The sequence below is a fragment of the Mizuhopecten yessoensis genome, unplaced genomic scaffold (genome assembly GCF_002113885.1).
Source record: "Mizuhopecten yessoensis strain PY_sf001 unplaced genomic scaffold, ASM211388v2 scaffold7669, whole genome shotgun sequence".
Classification (NCBI taxonomy): Eukaryota; Metazoa; Mollusca; class Bivalvia; order Pectinida; family Pectinidae; genus Mizuhopecten; species Mizuhopecten yessoensis.
In genome coordinates this window covers 1033589-1045545 of record NW_018407163.1, presented here as the reverse complement: position 1 = coordinate 1045545, position 11957 = coordinate 1033589, and the positions used below count along the sequence as shown (strand labels likewise).

General features: G+C 37.0%; 2 protein-coding genes across 7 annotated transcripts in view; one reads left to right on the top strand and one right to left on the bottom strand.

Moving 5' to 3' along the window:
* Positions 1-1048, bottom strand: part of LOC110454109 (poly [ADP-ribose] polymerase 14-like) — a 28873-nt gene extending 27825 nt beyond the window's left edge. For all 5 annotated transcript variants that reach the window (XR_002463340.1, XR_002463342.1, XR_002463341.1 and 2 more), the window contains exon 1: positions 978-1048. The gene's annotated coding sequence lies outside the window, so the exon portion shown is untranslated. The remainder of the gene's footprint in view (positions 1-977) is intronic.
* Positions 1049-1130: 82 nt separating this feature from the next.
* Positions 1131-11316, top strand: LOC110454117. Of its 2 annotated transcripts, XM_021503490.1 has the most exons (8): positions 1131-1226; positions 2431-2497; positions 3401-3466; positions 4372-4463; positions 4887-5103; positions 6865-7199; positions 8197-9054; positions 9085-11316. In XM_021503490.1, the coding sequence occupies exons 1-8, from the start codon at positions 1140-1142 to the stop codon at positions 11014-11016; spliced, it is 3654 nt and encodes a 1217-aa protein (XP_021359165.1). In that variant the 5' UTR covers positions 1131-1139; the 3' UTR covers positions 11017-11316. The 2 variants fall into 2 exon arrangements, with proteins under 2 accessions (XP_021359165.1, XP_021359163.1); XM_021503488.1 differs by having other exon boundaries at positions 8197-11316.
* The last annotated feature ends 641 nt before the right edge of the window (positions 11317-11957 follow it).

The following is an 11957-nucleotide window of genomic DNA, read 5'->3' as shown; positions in this document are numbered from 1 at the left end:
GGGGGGGGGGGGGGGGGGGGGTGTTCCATGTGGGGATAAATTGAGGAAAATACATGATTTTTAAAGAAAATTCTCAGGCTGGGGTGTTTCCTGAAGCCCACTAAATACCTCTCGATTCCGCCACTGATTACTGAAAGATTTTGTTCTTAAAAAAGTATGAATATTGACCTGGGAAATCTCATCGGAAATGCTGTCATATTTGACTACTTACTGTGATATCAATCAGATTACAGATTTTCGTCTCCTTTAAGCTTAAACTTTGACATTGTATAAAGATATTGACCAAGTTTCATCAGAAATGCTGTGTAGATTTTGCTTAACTTCAAACTTATTCCCAATCTTTGTAAAATTGTACATGTATGCATTACCATTAGTTTCATCAAATTTGAATGATATTTTTAAGGAAGTTGGACACCAAAACAATAAGTGTGCATGGACGAGCGGACGAACCCTCCCGGACATATAAAAAATAACAGATACACTATACTTAAACAATGTAACAGGACCAGACAGTAAACAATTGTCAAGAAAACCAGGAAATAAAGATATAAAAAAGTTCAGTCAGATAAGGAAGGAAGGAAAAGGAAGTTGATTGACACAATTAAAATATAACCCCATCTGATTGATTTATTGAATCATTTCAGCCTTGATCTCAATTGCTTACTGTAAACAACTTCCTTTTTGGTGGATTTTTATTTTCAAAAATTAAAATCGCTTTAAAGACATTCACATATCATGTCAATGATTTCACAATAGAAACAGAACATAAATTTCAGTACAAAAATGTACAAGAAAAGTATGAGGACACATGAGCGTATAAAAAGTATGCTTTGGAATATGTATTTGCACTCAAGCCTCTTGCTTTTTGACTAAGGCCTCAGTGATAAGTATTTATAAGCTGACAATCAACAAATTTCTACCAGGCCTGATTAGATATAATAACTACCAACTTCTTCACCGACTAATAAACTGTATACCTATTCATTATTCCATGTCATCGTCATACGGCCAAAACCTTCCTGGTTCCAAAACGAAAGTGGAAATTCCGTCAATACTCGGCTATTTCCGTCATGTACGTACGCGTACAGTCGGAACTCCTTGGGGTTTTCCATGACCCGAATAACAAATCGTCAAACAACATGGCGGGCGATTTGAAAAGATTTGTATTTGAAGAAAGGGAAAACACCCGGCGTTACAATGCAAACATAGATGCAATTATAGAGAAGGTAAAATAATTGCAATAATGAATATGATATTATACATCCATTCAGAATATGATTCATTCTAAGAAGGGAATGATAGGGATATCCTCAGCCTCAGGACCGGCTGATGGATTTACCCTCGGGGTAGCCTAATGAAACGGTACAGCAACATGTTTGGCCTTACACATTAAAACACACCATATGGGTTGCAAATAGACTACATGTAAAATTATTTATGATTCTCATCGCCCGTAATAACGATCAATCCGTTCTGGGCCGTCGACCCATACCCTACTGTAGTCGTTTCGGATCTCCCGGTGTTGATATGCCTGCGTTCCAAGGTTTTGCTATTTCAGAAAGTTACTTTCATATTTTGGAAAGACGCAGATCGTAAATGACACATAAACGTCTTATATAAATCAATATGTAGTATGTACACAAGCCCCTGGTTAATTTTTTCAAGTGCTAGATATCGACTGCTGACCAAATTTTGAGCCCTTCGGTGTGTAACAGGGAAGAGAATAATGTGCCTCCCCGGGGATCGAACCCATGACCTCTTGGTTCCTATTCGAACGCTGTACCACTGAGCTAAAGGGAGATTCCCTCTAGCTCAGCTAGAAGCCGACCGTCATCCTATGTACAACTAAAATCTGCTACATTACTCCAACCCATTTTTAAATGTGTTTGCCCCAATACACCACATTTACCCAGGTTCCAACTCACTGTCACCGTTGGCCAGGTAGGGCCATGAACACCATTTGTAACAGGAAAGAGAATAGTGTGCTTCCACTGGGGATTGAACCCACAATCCCTAGGTTCCTAGTTGGATGCTCTACCACTGATCTAAAGGGAAATTCCCTCTAGCTCTAAGCTAAAAGGTGACTGCAATCCTATGTACAGTTAAAATCTGCCACAGGTGAATATGCTAAATAAACAAGAAGCAAGAAGTGTTAACAACTGCAACAGAGCATAATAAAATTATCAGGAGATCTAGAGTATTGTAGTTATTTGCAGAATTTAAGCGTATTGTGAGGTAACTATTGAAGTCACATTTTATAAATTGAATATATTGATCATGACCTGCTGTTTCTAAAATACCAACACCCAATTCATCTATTGTAGTTTTGATTCACATGTAACCATTTCTTGGCAAATTATAGTTCATAATATGCAGACCTTTAAAGTATTGATTTATTGCAAATAGATTATTTTTTCCTTTTTTTTTCAGTACGGAAAACCTTCAAAATATGTTGACATTGTGGATCTTGATAACTTAGAAATAACAACAAGTAAAGGTATGTTGACTCCGAGATAAACCCTGACTTGGGTCAAGTAAGTTTCCAGTATAATAGAAAACAAACTAAATACTTTCAGTGTTTTGAATTTTTTGTCTAAAGTCCCATTGCCATGGAATTCATGCAGTGAAAATGTTTCATGGATTTTCCTTTGTGTTTCAGGCAATGATTTTTAATGTAATAATATTGCTCAAGAATTTTATGGTATGTGATATGGTAAATAGTGGGAGAAATGTAGAAACTACCATGAAAATCCGTTCAAAATACTTTGACAAACCTTGAAGAAAAAGAGATTACAAATCTGCATTATGTTCATAACTTGTGGTGTTCAATGGTGATAAACCATGTAAGATGTCTTATATAGTGTAAACGCTTATTTTTTTCAAAACTACCATTTGAGTTATAGAACTGCCTTGTCATGATGAGCAATATACTACAGATTGTCAATTGAGCCATGTTATTTTATGCCTTTCTGCAAACAGATATATTCCTGCGAAATTTGCCGTGTCCGATTCGTTACGAACATAAAATCACTATACAGCAACCTAAACCTTCGGGAGAACTAGACGTGGTTTCGTTTCGTTTCTCAACCACAATGTATTCCGTAATTTGTATTGATCATCATTTATATTATACATGTCTTGAATATGTGCAATTGAGCACAATGCTTCATATCATTACAAAATGCCCTAAAGGAATATTATTAAAGGCTGTAATTCACTAATTATGTAAATATACAGTAGTACTCTGACAATCACATGGACCACCAGTAACTTTTAAAAGAAAAAAAAATCAATACAAATATTTTACATTCTAAACATGCAAGCAACACTTACAAAACGTGAATGATCTAGCCAAATGAAAAGCTCACAGCTAAGGTTGAAGTTTTGTTTTATTTTTCAGGAATGCTACGCAGACAGGTACCTAGGCATTTTGGTCACACACGATTACAACACACAAAAAGACAAGGTATAGATAGCTACAAATGTATGAACATTGGGACGTCTCAACTTCTATCTCAAATAGTTGACTTGTTTACAAATATAAATCTTTATGTGAATACAATAAGTTTATTCCCTTGTGAAAGTTTTGATCTCCCAACAATGCCAATTACTATTATTTATTTATATAGACCTATATTATATATGTAAACATCTATAAGTTGTGGTACAAGTGTTGAAACCCATTAACATAACTGTAAGGATTTGTACTAGGGTATGGTACAAATTTCACTAGGGGTCCAATATTGATGCAGTCATGATCATATTTCAACAAAAATCTTCTAACTAAAGTTTTGATGCAAGTGTTTAATTCATAAATGACTATTTCACGGTGGTAAATGTTCCTGAGGATTTCTACATTGGAACAGGAAATGGTGATTTTTTTTTAAGTTTTTGGCCTATTCTGGTCTTATACAAAATGTTTTGGGTCAAGATTTAGCATAGCTTCAGTAAGTAATGAAAGTCACTTTATTATAACATTACCTTCAGTTATTTTACTAGGATAATTGTGTTCGGCGTGGAGGTTCCCGAGGGCAATATTGCTGCACAAAAGAAGAAAAAAACAGTGTTTTACCTGTTTTGGACTTTTTTTGCTGTATATATATGCCAAAAGCAGCTAATCAAATTTTCGGTACAAGTGATAAAATTCACAGTGAATAATATAACAACAGATATATACCGAAATGGTGGTATTTGGCATGCAATTTACTGCGGGGTCGAACATTATTGTATAATGTATTTTGTTTTCTTTTGTAATCTTTTATATATAGATACCTGATTTAGATGTACCGGTACAGTGTAACTATTCTTGTTGGAATATTCTTTAAATCTTTGACTATGTTGTTCTCTTACAGCTCTTGTTTTGTTTTGTAGAAGAATCCATGCTTATTCCAGAGGACAATAGCTTGCTATCCTGTTCCTTGATCAGTACTGCTGACAGTGAGTCTACAGAATACGGAAGTAAGGTATGGTTTTACACTTGCTAAATTTGCAATATATATTTTTTAATTTCTTAACATCCAATGATTCTAAACATGGTGACCCAACTGAATGCTAGTAAATGACATATTGTCTTATATTTATTTAAATACCTAGATCATGCAGAGCTTGATTTTTCTTTTATTGTGGAGAGGTATAATTTAGACTTTCCTGTTTGCACTTGTGTCGCTCAGTGTCAAGAGTCAGTATTGTATTTCAAAGCCAGATATAAATTGCCACATTTCTGCCCCTTGACCTTTAGTGACCTTAGCTCTTAATAGGACGCTAAACAAAATTAAACCAAACCCTTGACGTTTTAAATAGGGGCCAAACATATGTTTTTTTGTGAGAATCCCACAAAGGTCTTAAAAAATAATCCTTGAGAAATGCTATGTTGTTTATTTTTGCAGCAGCTAAATTCCTCTGGGGGATCATTTGTGCCAAGGACTGATGTAAGGCCAGATACAGGCGGCTGGCTGGACAGGTCTAGGCATTCTCATCGTAATCTAAACACATTCTCTCTGTCAGAGCAAGAATCTAAATGTCCCAATCAGGGGCTGGATACTTTCTCCCTCGCAGAACAAGTAGATGATGCTGAAGATGCTGGTGAACTACTTTCACTTCAAGGTATGTTTGACAGTCTTATTGTCAGCACACCAGGCCAAAAGGACAGGTGACCAGGTGTCAAGGGGGGTCATCACATATAATCCCTTTCCTTTAAAAGCTTACTTCCTGAATGACTGATCAAGTTTACACCAAATTCACTTCAATGCATCCAGAAAATCAAATGCTCTTAACAAGAAGGGTGTAGTTTCCCTCGAGGCTGGGCCCAATAGGGGAAATTGGTGGATTCCAGCCTTCAAAAGATTAATTCTCCTGAAGAGCTTGGATTTTAACCATATGATTTTACTTTTTATCATTGACAAGACAAGGGAATTCAATTTTCATTAAATGAAACATGTACTCACTCTAAATCCGAAAATGCAGTAAAGTACAAACTTTGGTAATTTTATTGGGGCCCCACATCAGAGATGAGAGTGCCCTATAGTAATCACAGTATCTGTCTGTCCATCCACACTTTCATTTCCAGAGATTATCTCAGACTCCAAAAGACTAATTTTCTGAATTGTTAATGGTGATATACTGTGAAATGCAGTTTTGCAATAGCAGTTTTAAAAATTTCTAAGTTTAAGGTCAATGTCACTAACTAAAAATAGAGTGTGGGGGATACAATCCTTATCTCGGAATCCAAATGTCTGATCTTTTAGAAGTTTGACATGTTGATACAATGTGGTATATAGATGTGCAATATGGGTTTAAAAATATTTTTAAGATCAAGGTCAAGATTATTTACTAAAAAATACACCATAGTGGGCTACTGTCAGGCACATTGTAAGGCCCTTGCTGACCTGTCAGTACTCTAGTTTTCTAAAGACCTATTTCCCTGAAATACTACACAAATTGGTCTGAAACATTTAATGGAGCAAGATAAAATCACATTTTGCATAAATGAAGGCAGTGTAACCTGTGGGGCTAAAAGGACAAGGCTTGATATAAAAAAGTGGGGTTTTTTTAACTTAAAAATCTTACTCTTCCTTAATGGCTGCACGGATTGTTATCCTATATATTGTCAGTAAATAAGACAAGGATATCATATTTTTATAACAGATAATGTTTTCGCTGCTTCTATGGAGAAAATTGATTGGTCAAATGAACAACATTCCAACCTCTGCTTTAGATGTAGGCTATATATGTGGTGTATCAGGTCATGGGTTTGAAGGCATGTGATCAAACTGCAACAGAAGTGGAGGTTATACGTCAGGTCATTTAACCATTTCACCCTGGGTAACTTTAGTGGACTATTCCATGCAGATATTGGGATGAGTCAATTATTGTCTACAGTGGTGAAAGGGTAAAAGGTTAGGATTTGCCAAAAATGCTTTCCATTTGTTGGATTAATTCAAATCCAAACCATGTGTCAGAAAAATGGCAGGTCCCGTCTCAAACTGGCTGATGTTAAATACCAGGACCTGGTTATATACAAAATTGTTTGTGATTTCCATCAGCATCAATGGTATTCACGGTTCATTATTGTGCTAATCAATTTAGAGTTAAAAGTCCTTGGAAATGTAGCGTTTCACTGGTCACCCTTACACATGTTCCCGCTAGTTATGAATGAAACATTTGTTTAAATTAATTTGATATTCAGAAATACTGAATATAATCACTTATGATTTATTTCAGACCTGGGGTCAATTTTGATGCAATGACTTCAAGTTTAAAATAGTTTTTGCTTTGATATATTTATTATTAACACAGTCAGATAAAACTACCCTTGATTTTTGTTTATTTTAAAACTAATATTGAGCTGATTATATCATTTTTTAGAGACAATGCTTACATTCATTAAAGAGGACATTGGAGAACCTAGTGATGCGGAAACCCTGAGCTCCTCGTGCACCTCTTCAGAAACCAGCAAACAACATGATGCTGATGTGATGGACAGTGAGGGTGTGATCCAGATTGAATCTGATGAATCAGAAATAGACTCTGATAAATCAGATGTCGGTGACAACACAATTTGTCAGCGAGAGAAGGAGAAGGATAAGAACAAGTGGAGCCCACAGAATCGTAGAGGGATGGGAGATGCTTGGTGGGACAGAAAGGAGGACCAATTTACGCTGATATCCTCCTCACAGGACAGTGATGTCTCAAATCTTCATGTAAGTCCCAGAGTTTATGAATGGATTATGAATGGAAATCAAATGCAATGTATGTAAAAAAAAAAGAGCTGTCACTTCACACTTTGATTTTTTTCATTCAATCTGGATACACTTTAAAAGCTTTCAACTCTTTCATTGAGATTAACTCAAGATTTGAAGACACTTTTCATTATGTCAACAAAGTTGCGATCACAACGCCTATTGTAAACTGAATTCAATAAATATTTCTGCAGTTACCTCAACATGTGTTTAGTTTCTCTAATTTCCTGCCTTCTGGAAAACTCTGAGTTAAACATTCACATAAGTTTGATAAATTTAAAGAAAATATTGTTGGAAATACCTTGTCCGTCAATTAGAAACAAAGGTAATGGGTTTGTTTTTCATTTGCACCAAGTTGTGAATAGCAAGAGAGATGTGCAATAATAAGGTATACATGAATGTGTTTTATGCTGTTTTATTATCCATGTTGCACTGTTGATTTTCTGGATGAATTTGATATTAAACACTTTTAGTCAATATTTCATTAGGATATATTGCTCTTTGATCACATAACCATGTACTTACATAAACCAGAAAAGTATTCACAATCAGGATTGACTCATCTTGGATGAGTTTGCTACTCAATATGTTAACTTGTTCTCTTTTCTTTGGAGCTATTGTCGAGAACTTATTTCATTCATGATTGTCTACAAAAAAAGCAAACCTATTCAATTTCAGTCAATGTAGGAACTGATTGAAATGCCTAGAATAATTATCTTGCTGTAGCAAATTCCATTACTTTTTTACTCAAATCAAAGTCAGGAAAATTAATTTTCAAAAAGTTAATTAACACAGAATCAAATGGGAAAATGACGTAACATGAAAGACAAACAGCATATCACTGAAGATAAGATACGGAATATTTGTTATGCTGTTCGGTCAAATTTGCCATGCTATTAGCTGATCTGAGCCTCTTGTTCTGGTATAAATAGCTATATCCTTGTCCTTCACATTGTAGGACGGAGTCCGATCCTCAGATGGTGTGGAATGGTCAGTGAATCGGAGTCCATGTCCGCTGACAAACACATACAGGTGGAAGGGTAATGACGAATATCACCATGAGTCTCCTACTCACATAGGGACTGGTCGACCAGCGCTAACTGAAAGGCAGTCTATTGTTTCCTTATTGCCAACAGTTGATAAACATGAAAATCGAAAGAACTCTCCAAAATCAGTTTTTAAAGTTATGAGATCACCAGCAAAATGTAGCATGGTAAATAGAATATCAGCTCAAAGGGATGAAGTTGACGGAGATAGCTTTGGTGCGGAAGTTTTACATGGTGTCCTTCACAAAAATCAACAACAGAAAGATGATTTACACAAACCAAAAGAATCCTCTAAGATGCCTTGGAACATTGAGGGTAGATTTTCCAAACATATCATGTCAGATGACGTATTAGGAAATCAGGACTACAGCACAAACCATAAGGAATTCAGTGGTAGACCCGAGTCAAAACTCAGGACAGAAGTGTTAGAGACCGATCAACAGTTGAAGTCAAGACCACTAGTAAAGAATTCTCAATCTCAGCGCAGCTGGACACCGCTACCAAGCACCACCAACAGAACCAAAAGTTTCAAGGAACTTGTTAGTAAGTCTGTGCCTAGTAAACTAATGGTACAGAATCTCAAGGACTTACCTCGAGGAGAACTGTCTGCGTCCACGATATCAAAGGATCCACTTACTTCCATGGAAAAAGTTTACCGATGGCTTTCGCCACCCACGACTACCTTTACTGACCAGAGACATAAAGTGAACGCTCGTCGACGTCTACAACTTGCCACCTCCAGTTCCGACAATATCGTACTAGACAACAAGGTCTATGACAACAAGGTCTATGACAACAAGGTCTATGACAACAAACTTGGGGTAGGGTTGATACCAGAGGAACGGAAAGTTAATACAGACTGTTTTGAACCAATGGATTCTACCTTTGCAGAAATGGACATGGACAGTCACCATAAACAGGTAGAACCTAAAGGAAGGCTGAACATAGAACAACAACCAATGATGCGTCAGAAAGAACTGCATAAACATAGCTTGACCCAAAGACTAACTACAGCATGTAACTCAGGCGAAAACTTCCGCTCTCCAGAGAAACAACACAGAAGTTCAAACATGTGGGAAGATACATATGTACCTGAGAGACAGCCAGTTACACCAATCACAGATAGGAAAGAATGGAAAAGTCCTAGTAGTGCTCGCCAAGGCTTTCAAATGAGAAGTCCGTGGGAGAGCCCTAACATGACACCAAAACGGAACAAGAATGCTCTTTTAAGCTCTGATGTCACCAGCAGCCCCCGTGACAGTATGTCACCGAATTCTAACAGCCCCTGGAGAAGTAGAAGTTGTGGTCAAAGGTTTCACCCCTACTCTCGAAGAAATCCAGATTCTCCATCTGCCATATTTGCAAGACTTAAGCTATCTATATCTTCTCCCTCCTCTAATAGAGAGGACACTGCACAACAAAACCATGTGGAAAAAACAAGCAGCACCACAAAAGTCAAAAAGTCAGCAAATGTACCTTCACCCAGACAGCCAACAAAGAATCATAATATCAAGAATGAAATGGTTTCTCCCACAAAGTCGTGGCAACAGTTGAAGCAAGTTGCAAAATGTCCAATGTCAGACAGGTCAAGTGAAGAAGTATTTCCAGCAATTCCAAACCAGTATCACAGGGATTCATCTGGGACATTTCAGCCAAAAAGTCCCTCTGTTGAGCAGGGTAGAAACACTTCTCAAGAAAAGCCTTCCAGAAAGCATGAAACCCTGATGTCTTCTAATAGAGGTCAATATTCAAAGAGGTCAACTGATTGTGAGGGTAAGACAAGATCATTTGATATCTTTGATAAAATGGATCTTCAGAGCTCCTCAAAAAGGAAACCAGTATTGAAAGGACATCATTTATCAAAGCCATGTGCTGGATCTCTGCAGAATGATGAATTAAGTACGTCTCACAAATATATAGCACATAAACCTACATGTCAACAGAACAACTCCAGATCTCCAGAAAGACTGTACTCAACATACCACATTAGTAAATCACAGCAGGAAAGGAAGGAGCATACTGGTAGAGATTGGAATTACAGGAGCCAGAACCCTACACGTGACATAGCAGTAACCAGCTCTCCATTTAGTAATGCAAAAACTTCTACAGGTCAAGATTTTATCAGAAAAGAAAGCTGTCACCCAGCTCCTAAACAACATAAGTCTGTACCTAAGACTGGTGCAGTTGAAGTGGAGAAATCACAACGATTTGTGTCGCCAACACGATGGAAGAGAGAAACACAGGAAAATGGGGGCTCCAATTTGTTTTTCTCAATGCAAGACAGTGGTGGTGAATGTACTTTTAAAAGCAATCGTGACTGTTTAGAAAAGCATGGTATTATTATATCAAACTCATACAGATCCAATGTTCCAGACAAACCACTGCAGTCCACATGTGAATCTCCCCTTGTTAAGATCAGCTCCAAACCTAAAGCAGTCACACCAGGACGCACTGCATCTTTACAGACAGGAAGTAAACTCCTGGAATCAAGATCACACGAGAAAGGAAGTACTATGATGGACAGGGCTGAAACATTTAAACAACCAATGGGTACATTTGTCAGTCTGAGAGACAAAGTATTAGCCAACAACCAGCGACACAGCAGTACACCATTGAAGCACACCCCACAGTTCATACTCAACGACACTCTCTCCACCATTCATCCATCAGCCTCGGACACCAACTCAGATTCCTCGGAGGAAATGGTGCTGACTATAAGTCCAACCTATTAACAGGATAAGAAGTCTAATTACACACGGTTGTCAGCTTTGCTAAAATATACTGTATACATATATAGATTTCTTTTCATGAAATCAACATTTTGCAGGTTTGCTTCTACAAAACCAGGCAGTTCATATTTTATGCTACACTGCTTATAAATAAACCTTGTATATTTTTTATATCGGTTTATAATTTGACACAGCTTTATAGATTTATCGATATCAAAGATTTACTTTCTACACCAACAATGTACGTATTAATGGTGTCGCAACGTTTCAAGACCGACTGATCCCTTTGACAAGCTATGACTGAGTGAGCGATTTGTATTTTTTTTACCTGTACAACAATGTGACACACTGCATCAGATAGGTTACACAGGTAAAAAATACAAATCGCTCACTCAGTCATAGCTTGACAAAGGGGTCTTGAAACATTGCGACACGTTTAATACGTACATTGTGTGTGAAGAAATTAAAACTTTGATATCACATATTTCCAAACTGATGAATCTTATTGTAATTATAATTCTATAATTGTGACAAAAATAGTGAAATACAAATCCCATTTTAATGATATAAAAAGGGAGAGATTCTTTTGGTGCTTTCCACTTGTCTGTCTGTTAGACTTTTATGTACAGTAACTCTGTTGTTTTCTTTGGCCCTATAGTTCTGTATACAGGGAAGTTTTCACAGCAATTCAAATTTCGTCTTATCTGACACCACAAATCATTTTTTGGATGAATTCATTATATCTGTTAATATTAGTCACACAGCATACCATATAGATTCTGTAATGTGTGTGAAGGGTAATTAACACTGGGTGACCATGGAATCTGCCAGTGAAGGGTAGAGTTAACACTGGGTGACCATGGAATCTGCCAGTGAAGGGTAGAGTTAACACTGGGTGACCATGGAATCTGCCAGTGAAGGGTAGAGTTAACACTGGGTGACCA

Excerpts from the sequence above, each read along its gene's own strand:
- LOC110454117 (XM_021503488.1), top strand. The coding sequence starts at position 1,140 with ATGGCGGGCGATTTGAAAAGATTTGTATTTGAAGAAAGGGAAAACACC. Across the intron at positions 3,467-4,371 it reads ACAACACACAAAAAGACAAG|AAGAATCCATGCTTATTCCA; the intron begins GTATAGATAGCT and ends TTTGTTTTGTAG. Across the intron at positions 4,464-4,886 it reads CTACAGAATACGGAAGTAAG|CAGCTAAATTCCTCTGGGGG; the intron begins GTATGGTTTTAC and ends TTATTTTTGCAG.